The sequence below is a fragment of the Ranitomeya imitator genome, chromosome 1, assembly GCF_032444005.1.
Source record: "Ranitomeya imitator isolate aRanImi1 chromosome 1, aRanImi1.pri, whole genome shotgun sequence".
NCBI classification, from domain to species: Eukaryota; Metazoa; Chordata; class Amphibia; order Anura; family Dendrobatidae; genus Ranitomeya; species Ranitomeya imitator.
In genome coordinates, this window is record NC_091282.1 from 681877001 (window position 1) to 681897077 (window position 20077).

The following is a 20077-nucleotide window of genomic DNA, read 5'->3' on the forward strand; positions in this document are numbered from 1 at the left end:
ATTTATTTGTTATGTAATGTTGGTATACCTGTGCAAAATTTGTGTCCTAATATTTTATGTACTGCTGTTTGTATTGCTGCTTTAATACCGTAATTTCCCTACCCAGGATCAATAAAGTGTATCGTATCCATTTTCCCGCTGCTAATATTTTTTACCCAATGGGTGAGTATGGATATTACATCCCATACCCACCCATTTTTTTTTTTTTTTCATTGCCTTTGCTTTTTTTTAGCCATAGTTATGTGCACTTTGAATGCATAAAAACACATACTGATCTTTGCCCCCTTCCTGTTCATGGCTCTCGACTCTTCTTCCATGTGGACTGGAAGAAACTTTTTGAATATATGCTTATGGGTCTCATATGGAGGTTCTCATAGACTTACATTAGAAAAGCAACTTCTGATCCACAGAGAATATTCTATATGATGCGGATGGTGATAAGTACAGTCGTCTAGTGCAGAAGAGGACGGTACAACGCTGCAAACGGGCAATATCAATCGTAAATATTATATACTAGCTGAAGAGCCCGGCGTTGCCTGGGCATAGTAAATATCTGTGGTTAGTTATAGCACCTCACTGCTCTTATTTTCCCATCACGCCTCTCATTTTCCCAATCACATCTTTCATTTTCCCCCTCACATCTCTCATTTTCTCCCTCACACCTCTCATTTTCTCCCTCACTCCTCTCATTCCCCCCTAACACTTGTCATTTCAACCTCACATCTGTCATTTTCTGATCACTCCACTATTTTTCCTCACTTCTCTCATTTTGCACTCACACCTTTTCATTTTCACCTCATCACCTCAGTATATACATGTTTGTCATCTCCCTTACATATAGTATACATCTGTATGCCATCTCCTGTATATAGTATATACCTGTATGTCATCTCCCCTGTATATAGTATATACCTGCTGTGTGTCATCTCCCCTATATATAGTATATACCTGAATGTCATCTCCTTCTATATATAGTATATACCTGTATGTCATCTCCTCCTGTATATAGTATATACGTGTGTCATCTCCCCTGTATACAGTATATAGCTGAGTGTCATCTCCTCCTGCATATAATAATAATATAATAATAATTTTTATTTATATAGCGCCAACATATTCCGCAGCGCTTTACAAATTATAGAGGGGACTTGTACAGACAATAGACATTACAGCATAACAGAAATACAGTTCAAAACAGATACCAGGAGGAGTGAGGGCCCTGCTCGCAAGCTTACAAACTATGGGGAAAAGGGGAGACACGAAAGGTGGATGGTAACAATTGCTTTAGTTATTCGGACCAGCTATAGTGTAAGGCTCAGGTGTTCATGTAAAGCTGCATGAACCAGTTAACTGCCTAAGTATGTAGCAGTACAGACACAGAGGGCTAATACTGCATAAAGTGTATGAGAACATGATGCGAGGAACCTTTTTTTTTTTTATTATAAATAGGCCACACAGGGATCGTTAGGTTAATGCATTGAGGCGGTAGGCCAGTCTGAACAAATGAGTTTTTAGGGCACGCTTAAAACTGTGGGAATTGGGGATTAATCGTATTAACCTAGGTAGTGCATTCCAAAGAATCGGCGCAGCACGTGTAAAGTCTTGGAGACGGGAGTGGGAGGTTCTGATTATTGAGGATGCTAACCTGAGGTCATTAGCGGAGCGGAGGGCACGGGTAGGGTGGTAGACTGATACCAGGGAGGAGATGTAGGGTGGTGCTGAGCCATGGAGTGCTTTGTGGATGAGGGTAGTAGTTTTGTACTGGATTCTGGAGTGGATGGGTAACCAGTGTAATGACTGGCACAGGGTAGAGGCATCGGTGTAACGGTTGGTGAGGAATATGATCCTGGCTGCAGCATTCAGGACAGATTGGAGCGGGGAGAGTTTTGCAAGAGGGAGGCCGATTAGTAGAGAGTTACAATAGTCCAGACGAGAATGAATAAGTGAAACAATCAGAGTTTTTGCAGAGTCGAAAGTAAGAAAAGGGCGAATTCTATAAATGTTTTTGAGATGCAGATAAGAAGAGCGAGCCAGTGATCGGATGTAGGGGGTGAATGAAAGGTCAGATGACATGCAGGTATATACCTGCATGTCATCTTCTATATATAGCATATACCTGTATGTCATCTCCTCCTGTATATAGTATATACCTGTGTCATCTCCCCTGTATACAGTATATATCGGAGTGTCCTCTCCTCCTGCATATAGTATATACCTGCATGTCCTCTTCTATATATAGCATATACCTGTGTGTCATCTCTCCTGTATATAGTATATACCTGTGTGTCATCTCCTCCTGTATTAGACCTCGTTCACACGTTATTTGCTCAGTATTTTTACCTCAGTATTTGTAAGCTAAATTGGCAGCCTGATAAATCCCCAGCCAACAGGAAGCCCTCCCCCTGGTAGTATATATTAGCTCACACATACACATAATAGACAGGTCATGTGACTGACAGCTGCCGTATTTCCTATATGGTGCAATTGTTGTAGTTTGTCTGCTTATTAATCAGATTTTTATTTTTGAAGGATAATACCAGACTTGTGTGTGTTTTAGGGCGAGTTTCGTTTGTCAAGTTGTGTGTGTTGAGTTGCGTGTGGCGACATGCATGTAGCGACTTTTGTGAGATGAGTTTTGTGTAGCAACATGCGTGTAGCAACTTTTTGTGTGTCGAGTTACATGTGACAGGTTAGTGTAGCAAGTTGTGTGCAGCAAGTTTTGCGCATGGCGAGTTTTGCGCGTGGTGAATTTTATGTCTGGTGCCTTTTGAGTATGTGCAAGTTTTGTGTGAGGCAACTTTTGCATGTGTTGCAACTTTTGTGCATGTGGCAATTTTTCCGCGTGTGCAAGTTTTGCGTGTGGCGAGTTTTTCATGAGGAGAATTTTGCACTTGTGGCGAGTTTTGCAAGAGCCTAATTTTTGCATGTGGCGAGTTCTGCGCGTGGCGAGTTTTGAGTGGCGACTTTTGTGTTTTGACTTTTATGTGGCGAGGTTGGTGTATTTGTGGTGAAATGTGTGCTGAGGGTAATATGTGTTCAAGCACGTGGTAGTGTGTGGCGCATTTTGTGTGTATGTTCATATCCCCGTGTGTGGTGAGTATCCCATGTCGGGGCCCCACCTTAGCAACTGTACGGTATATACTCTTTGGCGCCATCGCTCTCATTCTTTAAGTCCCCCTTGTTCACATCTGGCAGCTGTCAATTTGCCTCCTACACTTTTCCTTTCATTTTTCCCCATTATGTAGATAGGGGCAAAATTGTTTGGTGAATTGGAAAGCGCGGGGTTAATATTTCACCTCACAACGTAGCCTATGACGCTCTCAGGGTCCAGACGTGTGACTGTGCAAAATTTTGTTGCTGTAGCTGCGACGCTTCCAACACTTTTCCTTTCACTTTTTTTCCCCATTATGTAGATAGGGGCAAAATTGTTTGGTGAATTGGAACGCGCGGGGTTAAAATTTCTCCTCACAACATAGCCTATGACGCTCTCGGGGTCCAGATGTGTGACTGTGCAAAATTTTGTGGCTGTAGCTGCGACGGTGCAGATGCCAATCGTTTTCAGCTTTATATAGTAGATGTATATATGTATATTTTACAACCATGTTAAGTTTTTATTAATACTTGCACTATGCATATTATAACTATGGCTAATGGAGTAAATACAAACTAAAATTGGATTGCTACTTAATTCATTGCCCTCATTCTGGCTGTTTACTGTAGAGTCATTCCAACAGTTTTTTTTTTTTTTTTTAGCTTTTCCTGGCAGGAAGGATTTACTTTATCTCCTTTTAATAAAAGGGATCTTGGTATTCCCTGGGGCAGACTGTGCAACAAAAGATTTAATGATATGTGATCTAGTCATTTACATTTTACATTTGCATATTAACGAGCTTGCATTATTCTCCCCATTGACAAAGTGTTACCTACACAATTAAATGTTTTTAAACTTTTTTTCTTCTTATTATTATGGCCATTGTTATTATGGTTTATATTTGTTATCTACGGTAGTTTTTATTTTTCTGCAGTATTACAAAAATATGAAAAAAAAGCTATCTGCACACACTAAGAATTTACAAAATGAGTTTTTGCCGTGTTTATGCCGCAGTTTTGACATGCGTTTTTTTGTTGTTGTGTATTTCCCCCTTTAGTGTGGGTGAAATATGCTGCCAGAATTGACATACTACAAATCTTCAAGAAAAAATAAGCAACGTGTGCGTGAGACTTCGGAAGTCACTTTGCTGAAACTGTAAAATGGCAAATCCGTCCGGAAAACGTAGCTTGTGCCCACAGCCTTAGACTATCCTGGAGTTTAGTATTTAATTCATAAAAGAACAGTACACATGAAAATAAGCAATCTTGTTATACTAGATGGTGGCCCGATTCTAATGCATCGGGTATTCTAGAATATGCATGTCCACATAGTATATTGCACAACCACGTAATATATTGCCCAGCCACGTAGTATATTGCCCAGTCACGTAGTATATTGCCCAGTCACGTAGTATATTGCCCAGTCACGTAGTATATTGCCCAGTCACGTAGTATATTGCCCAGTCACGTAGTATATTGCCCAGTCACGTAGTATATTGCCCAGCCACGTAGTATATTGCCCAGCCACGTAGTATATTGCCCAGTCACGTAGTATATTGCCCAGTCACGTAGTATATTGCCCAGCCACGTAGTATATTGCCCAGCCACGTAGTATATTGCCAGCCACGTAGTATATTGCCCAGCCACGTAGTATATTGCCCAGCCACGTAGTATATTGCCCAGTCACGTAGTATCTTGCCCAGCCACGTAGTATCTTGCCCAGCCACGTAGTATCTTGCCCAGCCACGTAGTATCTTGCCCAGCCATGTAGTATCTTGCCCAGCCACGTAGTATATTGCCCAGTCACGTAGTATATTGCCCAGCCATGTAGTATCTTGCCCAGCCACGTAGTATATTGCCCAGTCACGTAGTATATTGCCCAGTCACGTAGTATATTGCCCAGACACGTAGGTATATAACACTGCCCACGCAGTATTTAGCAGTGTGTGCACCATATCCCTGTTAAAAAAAAAAAATAATTTAAATAAAAAATAGTTATATACGCACCCCTGGGATCCAGCGAAGCTGAGTGATGTGGCCGCCATCTTCCGTTCCCAGGATGCATTGCGAAATTACCCAGATGACCTAGCAGTCTCGCGAGACCGCTAAGTCTTCTGGGTAAGTTCACAATGCATCTCCGGGAACGGAAGATGGCGGCCGGCGCGAGCGCATCGTCCGACGACGGAAGGTGAGTATAGCAGGTTTTTTTTTTTTTATTATTATTATTTTTAACATTACATCTTTTTACTATTGATGCTGCACAGGCAGCATCAATAGTAAAAACTTGGTCACACAGGGTTAATAGCAGCGGTTACGGAGTGCGTTACCCGCGGCATAACGCGGTCCTTTACCGCGGCATTAACCCTGTGTGAGCGGTGACCGGAGGGGAGTATGGAGCGGGTGCTTATTGCGGGGAGTATGTAGCGGGCGCCGGGGACACTGACTGCACCGTGGGGAGTATGGAGTGGCGCCGGGGACACTGACTGCGCCGCGGGGAGTATGGAGCAGCGCCGGGGAGTGGGACACTGACTGCGGGGAGTATGGAGTGGCCATTTTCTTCCGGTCTGTGCCCGTCGCTGATTGGTCGTGGCTGTTTTGCCGCGACCAATCAGCGACTTGGATTTCCAGGACAGACAGACAGAAGGACAAACGGAAGTGACCCTTAGACAATTATATAGTAGATTAGAGAAATCTTTTTCACTGTCAAATCTTGGATAAAGTTTATAAAATCTGTTTTAATTGAAGACAGATTTTTCCATTACTGAGATAGGAGATGACAGTTGGTGCTTATAATATTCTATGGTGACAGGCGGGAGGAGCTGGAGGCAGGCACAGACCTTCTGCTGCAAGTTCTCCTGAAAAGACAGTTACAGTTCTCCATAGAACTTTATGAGCACCAACTGCCATCTTCTATCTCCATAATGGGAAACTCTGTATTCACTGAAGACAGATTTTACCAAAGTAAATTTTGATAATGAATGATCAGTCCAGGAAGAGAAAGAAGCAAGTTTCTCTGATAAGATATATTGCAAAATTTCTTTTTTTTTTTTTTACTGGGGTTATTGGGGACTTTTTTTTTATTTTGCCTATGATGCTATTAACGTATAGGCAGGTAGTTGCTATCTAATTGCCTTACTGCCCTGTACCGATCACTCACTGCTCGGAGCAGTCATGGACCGCTTTTCGCAGCAATTTTGATTTCAGTCAAGTTGACAAAGCAATTCCTTCTCTTCCACTCTGCTCTGTTCACATGACTGAGTTGGTAGTCAGTCGGCAGCTCCACCCCATGCACAGAGCAGAGCGGGAGAGAAGGATATGCTCTTGTCAACATGACATCACAGAATGCCGGAGAATTTTCAGCATTGCCTGTTTGTTAGGCAGTCCCAACATGTTGCGGCTGTTGAACAGCCACAGGGACGTGATCATATTATTTGAGCATGCCGAAGACACTCGGTTAGCACCTGAGCATGTACGGATATTACATTATCCCAGCACGTTCACTCATCACTACTTTTTAGTAATTCAAATCAATGAAAATGTGTTGTGGTCAAGTGAATTTACACATTTTGAATGTTGCTCTAGCCGAGAGTCAACTGTGAAAAAAGTTTCCATATTACCACAAGTAGTAATTACTTTTATTGATTTACTCATTCATTGACCATTTTATTTTTATTTCATAGAATCCCCAAGGCTGTCAGCCCCCTCGTCCTACAGCAATGAGAAGCTATCCCGCTCTCCCTCACTCTGTGCTGTGTTTTATGATTCTGAGGGTCCTCTAAGCGTCATCTCACCAGTAACCTCGGGCTCACTCCGAGACCATTACCAGCTCCATGGAAATACAAATGGCAATGCAATCAACGATGAGCAACTGAGGAAAAGCTCACCTGATCTGATCATGGACCTGCCTACATTCACTACTGAGACTCTGGAAACGCACAGTGGTTTGAAAAATGGCAACACAATGAATAGTAACGTCGGTGTAAACCGATATGGCCATCTTGGCTCTACATCCTTTTCTCCATTTGAAAGCAAAGTTAGTGTAATGTCTCGCAAACTAAGCTACGTGGAGCGGGTAGTGTGCGAAATTATAGAAACTGAGAGGATGTATGTTCAAGATCTTCGAAGTATCGTGGAGGTATGTATGATTTGTTCATTCTTTGGTTCTCCTGAATCAGTTTTCAGCGTGTGACATTGTAGACCACCAAGGCTCCTCCGTATGCTTCACTCTATAGACCTTCGCTATAGCTATACCTTTCTCTATTGCTGTGTTACCCATCTACTGTATATACTTCCTTTTCTTTTGGGATTACTCACTTTTAGGTCCCCAGTGCCTTCTTAATGCCTCACTGTCAGCCAAACTCAGGTACTCATATTAGTTTTCCCACTCACATCAATCCCCTCCGATCTACTGATAAAGGTGCCTTTCGATGAAAAACAATTATCTCTCTGGAGTGAGAAGGGTTTGATCATGGACGACCCCCACCATTGGAAGCACCAATGTTCATGAACACGTGGTCTAAATCTCCCAGTTCCTTTTCGCTGTAATTGACAATGTTGTGCATAGAAATCATAGGATCCCATAGCATAACTCCTAAATGAGCCTTCCCCCCCCACTCCCTCAGAAAACAATATTTGGCTGGGTGACAACAGATTGGCATAGTCACAAAAAGGTGTATCTCCCACCTTTTAGAAACTGAGAGAAGGACATGTACTTCAGCAAGTAATTTTGCCCCTATTAAAGCCCTTTAGTGTTTTCATACACTGATACCCCTTTCATGGCCCCCATAAACTATGATGCTAACAAAAAATGCCCTCCAAAGGCTCTGACCCCCCCCCCTGTGAATTCCTCCACAGTACCCTTCACAAGAACATGATGTCCCCACAGTCTCCCACAAACATGAGGCAGTCTCAAAACATAGTATCATGGCCCTCACACCGTATAAGTCCCTTGCATACCTCCACACAGTATAATGCCTCTCCTCTCCCCACAGGCCTTCATACAGTATAACGGCCCCCCACATAGTTACTCAATCACAGGCTGTGTATGAAAGTGCTATTACTGTAGTGCCTCATCTACAAAAATAGCATCTGTTGCCACAATCCTGCAAAAATTGACTGTAAAAAATAAAATGTATTACATTATGTAACTATACCACTAAGAGCTGTCACCATAAACCTCTTTTCTCCCCTATCCACAGTTATATATAAATATACAGAAAATCATACAATGTTGTTATCATTGTAATCGTACAGACCTGAATTCTCATGTTACCAGGTCATTTTTACCCATACAGTAATCACTGAAAACCCTAAAAAATAATTTCAGAAGACCATTTCCGGTGACTACCTCTTGAAGCTCATCAAGAGAATGTCGAGTGTGAAAAGTAGTCATCAAAGCAAAAGGTGGCTACTTTGAAGAACCTAGAATATAAGACATAATTTCAGTTGTTTCACACTTTTTTGTTAAGTATATAATTCCACACGTGTTAATTCATAGTTTTGATGACTTCTGTGTGAATTTACAATTTTCATAGTCATGAATATACAGAAAAATCTTAAAATTAGGTGTCCAAACTTTTTGTCTGTACTGTATGTCTGACTCTAGAACGCCGATGTGCATCAGAGAAAACATACTTTAGTAACCTACAGACAGTGTCAGGTCGGCACCGTTATACAGATTACAATGATGCCTGGTGATGAAATCCGTCTTGTGTAATCTTTATTTTCAGTTTTGAGTTAATGATATGCCCGTGTTCCGGGGCGGCCTGTGGGGGGTCTGCATGTGGTGCTCTGCATAGGTATTCACGATGAAGACTTCGGATAGGTCACTGATCCCTCACTGACCTGCCCCCTAGTTTACATAATGAATATTATATGTACCTACTGAAAAGCAAAAAAAACCTCTGCAGACAGGTTCCAGCCGTGTAACCTGCGTTGCAGTATAATCGCATGTTTTATGTTTTATGTGCATATAATATATTTGAGGTTCTCCTGATATTTTTTCTTTTTCAAATCAATTTGAAAATGGCGCCCACAGCGCCTGCGCAGTAGTAGCTATTGGTGATTATTATTATTATTTATTTATTTATATAGCACCATTGATTCCATGGTGCTGTACATGAGAAGGGGTTACATACAAGTTACAAATATCACATACAGTAAACAAACTAACAATGAGGACCCTGCCCTTGCGGGCTTACATTCTACAGGATTATGGGGAAGGAGACAGTAGGTTGAGGGTTGCAGGAGCTCCGGTGTTGGTGAGGCGGTAGCTCCGGTGTTGGTGAGGCGGTAGCTCCGGTGTTGGTGAGGCGGTAGCTCCGGTGTTGGTGAGGCGGTAGCTTCGATAGTGATGAGGCAGCAGCGGTGTCAGTGCAGGCTGTAGGCTTTCCTGAAAAGATGAGTTTTCAGGTTCCGTCTGAAGGATCCGACTGTGGTTGATAGTCGGACGTGTTGGGGCAGAGAGTTCCAGAGGATGGGGGATATTCGGGAGAAATCTTGGAGGCGATTGGATGAGGAGCGAATAAGTGTGGAGGAGAGAAGGAGGTCTTGGGAGGACCGGAGATCACGTGAGGGAAGATATCGAGAGATTTGTTCAGAGATATATGGAGGAGACGGGTTGTGGATGGCTTTGTAGGTCAGTATTAGTCATTTGAACTGGATACGCTGAGGGAATGGGAGCCAGTGAAGAGATTTGCAGAGGGGGGAAGCAGAGGAGTGGCGAGGAGAGAGATGGATTAGTCGGGCAGCAGAGTTAAGGATGGACAGGAGAGGTGCAAGGGTGTTAGCAGGGAGGCCACAGAAAAGGATGTTGCAGTAGTCAAGGCGGGAAATGATGAGGGCGTGCACAAGCATTTTAGTAGATTGGGGGTTGAGGAAGGGACGGATCCTGGAGATATTTTTGAGCTGGAGGCGACAGGAGGTGGAAAGAGCTTGGATGTGTGGTTTGAAGGACAGGGCAGAGTCGAAGGTTACTCTGAGGCAGCGGACTTCGGGTACAGGGGAAAGCATGATGTCATTGACTGCGATAGATAGGTCAGGTAAGGAAGATTTGTGGGATGGAGGAAAGATGATGAGTTCAGATAGCTGGTGATAGCTGGTACTGCGCAGGTGGTGCCATCTTGCTAGAGAAAAAACATTTTTCTTCAAAATGATGGCAGCTGCGCAGTAGCAGCAGTCTGTGGATGGATACCATGTTTTGGCAGAGGTGGTTTTCCTTTTTGGATGCTGCCCTTCCCGTGGTTGTTCCTTCCCGGTGAAAGACCTGGCTATTTATTGCTTGCGTTGAGAAACACGTGATGGTGTCGCCGCGGTGTTGGATGTTTTGATCTCCCTGAGGTCATTCATCCTTATGTTTATAGTGAGGGATCAGTGACCTCTCAGAAGCCATAGAGAGGAATACATAATCAGAGCATCACATGCAGACTCCCCACAGGCCGCCCCGTCACACGAGAATCTCATTGACTGAAAATAAAGATTAAACAATAAGTACAAGATGGATTTCATCACCAGGTATCATTGTAATCAGTATAACGGCGCCGACCTGACGATGTAGGTTACTGTGCACAATCCTGCTGACAGGTTCCCTTTAATAGCCATTGGGGACCCAGCTGCACGGGTAACTAGTCGGAACAGTTTGATTTCTGGTGGGTTCTCCCTTCCTTCTGCCAATGACTGACAAGTTTCTCCCTATACATGCACATGAGGAGAAGCCTGTCAGTCACTGTCAGAGGGCGGGGGGAAACCACCGAGGCCATGCTGGTCAGTCCCCTGTGACTTTTAAAGTATGGTGTTCTGTGAAACACCACAGCGTTTCACAGTCAGAAATATATGACTGACCTCATACAACCAGTGCCTCATACCTGCTGCCTATGTACATATATGACTGACACCATACAGCCAGTGCCTCATATCTGCCGCCGATGTACATATATGACTGACACCATACAACCAGTGCCTCATACTTGCCGCCGATGTACATATATGACTGACACCATACAGCCAGTGCCTCATACCTGCCGCCGATGTACATATATGACTGACACCATACAGCCAGTGCCTCATACCTGCCGCCGATGTACATATGACTGACACCATACAACCAGTGCCTCATACCTGCCGCCGATGTACATATATGACTGACACCATACAGCCAGTGCCTCATACCTGCCCCCAATGTACATATATGACTGACACCATACAGCCAGTGCCTCATACCTGCCGCCGATGTACATATATGGCTGACACCATACAGCCAGTGCCTCATACCTGCCGCCGATGTACATATATGGCTGACACCATACAGCCAGTGCCTCATACCTGCCGCCGATGTACATATATGGCTGACACCATACAGCCAGTGCCTCATACCTGCCGCCGATGTACATATATGGCTGACACCATACAGCCAGTGCCTCATACCTACCCCCAATGTACATATATGGCTGACATCATACAGCCAGTGCCTCATACCTGCCGCCGATGTACATATATGACTGACACCATACAGCCAGTGCCTCATACCTGCCGCCGATGTACATATATGGCTGACACCATACAGCCAGTGCCTCATACCTGCCGCCGATGTACATATATGGCTGACACCATACAGCCAGTGCCTCATACCTGCCGCCGATGTCAGGTTCCTTTTAAAAACATTTCTGCAGCTGTTTCATTCATGGATATGGGGTTTATAATATTTCTAACGCTGAGTCCCTCTCATTGACTTGTATGAAATTGATTTGCTAATGTTTTACATAAGGCTGTGGAGTCGGAGTTTGCATAAAATGGGCCGATTCCTAAAATATCTAATAAATTGAGTACGGTAGTTCAGTGCAGGATGTGCTGTAAATGTTTTCCTAAGAATTTGGGAAAGTTCTGAAATGTCCTATAAATGTCTTTTCTGTTCCTGATTGGTGACCCTTTTAAGGTTCAGTTCGGCTATGCTCGTCGAATGTCCCGATGTTCGCCAAATGTAACTGACACAATTGAATTCAATGGGAGTCAAAACCAAACATCACATACACCTTCGCGGTGGGGGGCAAAAGCTGCCAGAACAACCCAAATGAGGACAGACACTAGGAAAAGTGGCGTCAATTGACCCATCAACTGCGCTATAAATAATTGAAAAAAAAATTGATGTGGGTTCCCCTCTATTTTTGAGTCGGAGTTAAGGATATTGAGGAGTTGACGTCGGAGCTTTGGCTGCTGGCCCCATAGCCCTGGCTTTACAGAAACGTCTGTAGTGTATAAATAGGCACACTTGGGGAACGATCTCGATGCACTTTTGTCGCCATTGGGCTGCTTCTTGATAACGTTGCGGTGTTCTGCGCGCTTATAGAAATAGTGACATTTGGTCTATGTTTTCTCTTTCCTGAAGGCTGGACTGAATTTTATGCCTGTGCATTTTCCATTCTCCATTATTAGAGCCGTCTTATTTATAAACCTGATATTAAAGGGAACCAGGTTTTCCCCGTATAAAGTGCGGCCAATCACGTCTGAAAGGTGCAATACAGAGCTTTTATTATACTCAGACGGCACGGACCGTCTCTCGTGATGATCTGGTGCCTCATCTCATCTTGTGGTTGCCTTCCTCCTTCATTGCTTCATGTGGATGACGTGTCCTGCGGCATCCACCCAGGGTCCTCCATCGCACTCCTGTGCAGTTATACCTCTCTTTTCCTTGCAGAGGGCAGACAACAGTACTATAGCGCTCATGCGCAGCTTTACCTACGTGCTTTTCCTTGCGCGCTACAGTACTATGCTCTGCACTCTGCTGGGCGCGATGGGGACCCTGTGCGGATGACAAAGGATACGTCATACACATGAAGCAAGAAGGAGGATGGTGATCGTAAGAAGAGAAGAGGAGCCGGGTCAAGACCAGAGACGCCCGTCAGACTGGGCCGCCCCTGAGGGGAGTATACTAAAAGCTATTTTTTGTCATGCAGAGCACATTGGAGGCAGGCATATGGCATTGTAGAGTGAAAGATGCGGGCCATACTTTATATGGGGTAATCATGGTGACAGATTCCCATTAAACTGAAGCTTTGGTGTGGAGCTAATAATGTATCTGTGAATAATGACTGTGACAGCTTGTAAATGTATAACTAATAACACGTAATTGATGTATGCAACTTAAATGCCTGTAAATTTCCACCAGGACTACCTCGGAGGCATCATAGACAAACACGAGCTCCCTATGAAGCCAGAGCAAGTCAGCGCTCTTTTTGGAAACATTGAGGATATTTATGGATTAAACAGGTGATACATCTTTTACCTTTGTTTCTCTAAGAATTGATGCAACATGTTACTATTCGCTGACATAAGAGGTTTGGTCGATCATAAACTCCTTGTGCAGCTCCTCTTCTGCTGTGTGGGACATACATATATTACTTTGTGTCCATAAATGAAAAAGTAACAAGCTGGCTTCCATGTAAAATATATCTGCTGCTTACCCGGTGCAGCGGATTAGAAATCTGTAACCTGTGTAAAGGGTAATATGTGCAGCTTAAAGGGGTTGTCCAATTTTGGGGACATTTTTTATTTTCTTTCTCAACTTCATGCGATTGATTGGGCCGACCACTGGACTGAAAACCCCAGAAGGAGCGGAGGTTTAAAGGATTAAAACACAAGTTATCCTGAATCTTTTCTAGCAAATCTATATATTAATCTGCTCAGCTCCCCCTGCTTTAAAACAGCATTCTCATGGTGACCGATTCCCTTTAATCTCCAGCATCAATACTACTTAATGTAATTGTCATCTAGTAACATAGGAATCTGACCTCCTGCGGTGCACCAGCCGGCGGTGGTCACAGAGCGAGGGATGTGTGCGCACCACGGGACCCTACAGTGTCAGGGCCACAGGGTGACTACAGGCAGTGCTTGCTGTGGGCAGGACACCGGCTGTCAGTCTGAATAAGGGGAAGGGCTCACAATGCAAATAGGTCCCTATATACTATGTTTGAGGGTGACGGACTCGCTTCACCTGTGAATTTCTGATCCGCAGAGATGAGTAAATGTTTTTTTATCCTGATCTTGTATTATACTTTTGTACGGTCTGAGGGGCATTTTTGTTATATACATTTATATACATTCAGCACATTATTTTAAGTATAATTTTTAGCTTTGAATATGTCACATGGGTATCCGCCCGCACCCACGTCTAATCTTATCTACATTCTTTTCTCATTATATTTCTTTCAAGACCCCATACTAGTGCCTCTTTAGCAGGTAGGTCACAGCCAAGATGCCGCTTGCCCCAATAACACATTAATAATGTTACAAATAAAATCTGACGGACATAATATAAAATGCATGTACGTATTTGTGATCTTTGTTGCTGTGTTTTATGCATGGGTATATGAAACCTTTTTTTAAATGATTTTCGTTTGTTTTTTTAAGTGAGGCATGACTTAAGTGTGATAGTGCGTCCCACATCATTACCACATTTATGATATCTTTATTGATCACCCCCTTTTTTATTTACATTTTTTACTAATTTTTTCACGTGCAAACCAGTCAAGCTATTCTGTGTAGCCTCACCATTATCACTGATTGGCAGCTTTCTGCCTATGCGCAGTGTATACACAGGAAGTTGCCAGTCAGGGGTGTGGGCGGGGTTATACAGGGCTCAGCATTCTTAGCTCCGCTACATCAATCAAGATGGCACCAAGCAGCACAGTGAGTGACACTTGGCTGGAATCAGGGTCTCAAAATCTCAGAATCCATAGCAAAATCCTGCTGACAGATTCCCTTTAATGTGCTGGGGAATATCTGCAGATCCTAGCCTCACTTTATCAGAGCAGGTGATAACTTGCTGATTGTTGGGGGTCCGAGCGTTGGGACCCCCATCAATCGGCCAAATTGGGCACATTTTTATTGTCTACAAGGAACTTTTATGCCCGTTACAAAATGAAGCGGTAAGTCGGTGCATGGCCGCTGCTCCATTCATTCTCTATATGGCTGCTGAAAAGAAATGAGTGCACCCATAGAGATAGCTGGAGCATCAGTTGCGCATGCGCATATAACAGGGGTAAAACTTCCCTCGTTCTTTCGATTGGACCCCCAACAATCAACAACGTATTACCTATCCTATGGGTTGGCTCTACATTGCGTGACAATAATATTGAAGGCTGAAAATCTTTAAGTATACATCTGTACACTAAAATCAGAAAAAGCATTTAGTTTTGCTGTCGCTGATATTGGTTACTTTTGGAAACGTTTTCTGCAAATTAGTATTTGTTTTGGTGTGGCCGTGTGTACGGAGCTGTGTCTTCAGCTGACTGCACAGAATTACTGTGAATTTTCCATGTGGCATTTTTTTCCCATTCGTTTACATATACTGTAGATTTCGGAACTGAAGTCTTTCTTGCACTAAATGATGAGATGGAATAGAATCTATTTCAGCTGTAACACAGATTTAATTTTGCCATCTTTTTTTGGTTTGCAGTCAGCTCCTCCAGGACCTCGATGGGTGCAGTGAAAACCCTGTGGCTGTTGCCGGCTGCTTCGTGGAAAAGGTCAGGATTGACTAATAAGTAGATTCAGAATATTAACGTTTATGGGGAATTTCATATCTACATCTCTAACAGTTTTGTGCCAAAAAGTGCAGAAGGCTTTATTTTATTTAGAACTCTTTCTAAATAGTCCCTTTTTGTGCGCCAACAAGGTCTGGAAGAGCCCTTATGTGTTGAAATGCATGGAATAAAAACTGTTGTATCCTAAAAGGAATTTGTCGCCAAGTTTTTGCCAGCTAATGTGAGAGCAAACTCCATTCTGACTACGTACCACTTACTACTGGGCTGTTTCCTGTAGTTTTTATAAAATGAGTGTTTTATCAGCAGACTATTATCACTAGATGATTAATAACCCTGATGCCAAGTAGTCCTCAATATTCAAGTGTTTGTACAACCACGACTACTGATCAGCAGCTTTCTGCCTATGCACAGTGTACACAGAAAGCTGCCAATCAGAGATGTGGACTCCGTTATACAGGGCTCAGCATTCAGAGAACTGTTGGATCTGCAGCAAGGAAAACAGCAATTTTATCAAGAGTGCAACAAGCAGCCCAGTAAGTGACACATTGCTGGAATCAGGCTATCCATTTCACCAGGTGAGGTGGATTCTCCAAGCCCAAGGGTCATGTGGGCATATGGGCCACGGGCATCGGTGCAGCCATTTGGTTGGGTATGTGGAACATGGATAGCTGAGGGACCGGGAATTACAGGAAGGCAGGCGGAATGTTGGAAACTGCTGGCAGGTGGGAAATGTCCAGGAAGACCACAGGCAAGCAGGTCTGATGCTGGAAACCGCAGGCAAGTGGGAGACGTCCAATAGATCTCAGTCAAGCAGGTGTGATCCAGAAAACCGTAGGCAGGTGGGAGACTTTTAGAAGATAACAGGCAAGCAGGCAGGATGCCGGAAACCGTAGGCAGCCTGGAGACACAGGCAAGCAGGTGTGGTGCTGGAGTCTGCAAGCTGATGGGAGATGTTCAGTAGACCGCAAGCAAGCAGGCGGGAGGCTAGAAACCATAGGCAGCCAGGAGATTTATTCAAGCAGGTGTGGTGCTGGAATCTGCAAGCTGGTGGGATACGTTCAGTAAACCATCGGCAAGCAGGCGGGAGGCTAGAAACCATAGGCAGCCAGGAGACATCCAGGAGACCGGAGACAGTAGCTCAATAGGGTGAGTTAAATGATACAAGCCAGAGTCTTAGCAATAGAGAAGTCTTAATACCAAGACACAGGTGTATGTCTTGTTCATCCTTATATCGGCCGGGTGGATGCTCACATAGGATCATGCTGGGCCATCTGCAAAGCCCAACGTGGAGGACAACAGAGTCTAACGGACTGGGGTGAGGGAAGCAAAGTGCAGATGTGAGCCAGGTCTCTGCCACTACATCTATAAAGGCACAGATGATTGGCCTCGGGGAGACCAAAACATCCAACACCGCGGAGACACCATTACGTGTTTCTCAACGCAGTGATTCCAGAACACTGCCCCCATCCCTTATGGGAAATATGCAGATGCATGTAAAGAAGCTGCGGAGACACCATCACGTGTTTCTCGACGCAAGCAGTGGCCTCCCCGAGGCCAATCATCTGTGCCTTTATAGCCTTTTTACTAGGCACTGCTCCTAATAGCCAGATTCCTACTCCACACTGATGAGGGGCAAAAACCCCGAAACAGCTGTCTGTGGATGGATACCATGCTTGGCATAGGTGGCTTTCCTTCATAGGATGCTGCCCTTCCCGTGGTTGTTCCTTCCCGGGGAAAGGCCTGGCTATTCACTGCTTGCGTCGAGAAACACGTGATGGTGTCTCCGCAGCTTCTTTACATGCATCTGCCACTACATCATGATCCTCTCAGATGGGGAAGCAATATCCTGGTGACAGATTCTCTTTTAAGAAGTCATACACCTCATATAGTGCAGTAGTATGGAGAAAATCTCCTTGAGGGCACGGCTGGTATCCAGATGGGATGTCAGTGACACAGACAGCTGTGCAGTAAAATATTATCATCATTTATTTGGAGTTTCAGAGACACCATTTTTTCCCAATTCACATCCCAATTCCCTATACAGATGCATGGGCCAGCTTATTGAATGGGAAGACGGGGATAAGCTGCTGACAGTCATTTGTAGTGCAGCTTGTATACATCCAATTACACACAATTGTCCAAACATTCCAGATTTCCCCCAAATCCGTGGCTTTAATGAGTATTATATTGTACATGTGAGATACTGATGAAACAAAAGCATAATGTTAGCTTATGACAAATGCTTCTAGTGTAACAGTCTTCTCTTTTTCTGTCTAGAGCCATTACTTCGATATCTACACCCAGTACTGTAACAACTATCCCAAGTAAGTCTATATGTTATCTTATACCCGTCACTTCGAGATTTTACCCCCTGGGGATATCTCTTGGGATATATAGGTTTGCATTTAAGTGATGAACAAGAACTTTACGCTTTGTTCTTCCGTCACTTGGCTGCTTCATGAAGATCTGTTTACACCATACAATTATCATCACAATTTTTTCATTGACAAATGATTAAAGGCTAATTAATGATTAACCATTTCTGGCTGATTATAATTGACTAGATGGTGGCCCGATTCTAACTCATCGGTTATTCTAGAATATGCATGTCCACGTAGTATATTGCCCAGTCACGTAGTATATTGCCCAGTCACGTAGTATATTGCCCAGTCACGTAGTATATTGCCCAGCCATGTAGTATATTGCCCAGCCACGTAGTATATTGCCCAGCCACGTAGTATATTGCCCAGTCACGTAGTATATTGCCCAGTCACGTAGTATATTGCCCAGTCACGTAGTATATTGCGCAGCCACGTAGTATATTGCGCAGCCACGTAGTATATTGCCCAGTCACGTAGTATATTGCCCAGTCACGTAGTATATTGCCCAGTCACGTAGTATATTGCCCAGTCACGTAGTATATTGCCCAGTCACGTAGTATATTGCCCAGTCACGTAGTATATTGCCCAGTCACGTAGTATATTGCCCAGTCACGTAGTATAATGCTCCATGCAGTTATGGCCCCATAGATGCCCCATATAATGCTCCATGCAGTTATGGCCCCATATAATGCTCCATGCAGTTCATTATGGCCCCATAGATGCCCCATATAATGCTCCCTGCAGTTATGGCCCCATAGATGTCCCATATAATGCTCCATGCAGTTATGGCCCCATAGATGCTCCATATAATGCTCCATGCAGTTCATTATGGCCCCATAGATGCCCCATATAATGCTCCATGCAGTTATGGCCCCATAGATGTACCATATAATGCTCCATGCAGTTATGGCCCCATAGATGCCCCATTTAATGCTCCATGCAGTTCTTTATGGCCCCATAGACGCTCCATACAGCATTGTGCCACATGTAATGCTGCTGTTGCAATAAAAAAAAAAATCACATACTCTCCTCTCGTCGCTCCTCATCAGCGTCCTGTCTCTCCGCACTGACTGTTCAGGCAGAGGGCAGCGCGCACACTAATACGTCATCGCGCCCTCTGACCTGCACAGTCACTGCAAGAGGACGGGAAGACGGAGCGGCGCCCGGCGGATGGAACGCGGACAGGGGAATATTAAATACTCACCTGCTCCTGACGCTGTCCCTGCCTGTTCCATGGTATTGCAGCTTCTTCGCGCCTGCGCGAGAAGGACGTTCCATGACGTCACGGTCACATGACCGTGACGTCATGGCAGGTCCTTCTCGCGCAGGGCCTGGGATGACGTCGCGGTCACATGACCGTGACATCATGGAAGGTCCTTGTCGCATACCATCCTTAGCATGTATATAGTATATGATAATTTTTTATTTTTTAAATTATTTTTAACATTAGATCTTTTTACTATTGATGCTGCATAGGCAGCATCAATAGTAAAAACTTGGTCACACAGGGTTAATAGCGGCGGTAACGGAGTGAGTTACCCGCGGCATAACGCGGTCTGTTACCGCCGACATTAACCCTATGTGAGCGGTGACTGGAGGGGAGAATGCGGGCACCGGGCAGTGACTGCGGGGAGGAAGGAGCGGCCATTTTCTTCCGGACTGTGCCCGTCGCTGATTGGTCGTGGCTGTTTTGCCGCGACCAATCAGCGACTTGGATTCCATGACAGACAGAGGCTGCGACCAATGAATATCTGTGACAGAAAGACAGAAGGACAGAAAGACGGAAGTGACCCTTAAACAGTTATATAGTAGATTATGATTGCATAGCCAGCGGTATTAGTACATGTCAATGCTACTGGTATCACTAGTCAAAATATATGTGACAAGCCACTGTGCTGTTTAGGAATTGTGCATTTAAAATGTTTTTTCATTGTTTATTTTTCCTTTTTGTTGGGGGTAAAGCCCCACTCCATACTTACATTATTAGACTGTCAGTGCCGAGGTCTGACTTCGGAGGGCCGAGGTCTGACTTCGGAGGGCCGAGGTCTGACTTCGGAGGGCCGAGGTCTG

At 44.3% G+C, this 20077-nt stretch overlaps 1 protein-coding gene across 1 annotated transcript in view; it reads left to right on the plus strand.

The window, feature by feature from the left end:
- Nucleotides 1-20077, plus strand: part of PLEKHG3 (pleckstrin homology and RhoGEF domain containing G3) — a 58330-nt gene that overhangs the window by 4643 nt on the left and 33610 nt on the right. Inside the window, exons 2-5 of the mRNA XM_069730140.1 lie at nucleotides 6771-7225; nucleotides 13250-13350; nucleotides 15539-15608; nucleotides 17904-17950. Of these exons, the coding sequence (XP_069586241.1) occupies nucleotides 6771-7225; nucleotides 13250-13350; nucleotides 15539-15608; nucleotides 17904-17950 (673 nt within the window). The remainder of the gene's footprint in view (nucleotides 1-6770; nucleotides 7226-13249; nucleotides 13351-15538; nucleotides 15609-17903; nucleotides 17951-20077) is intronic.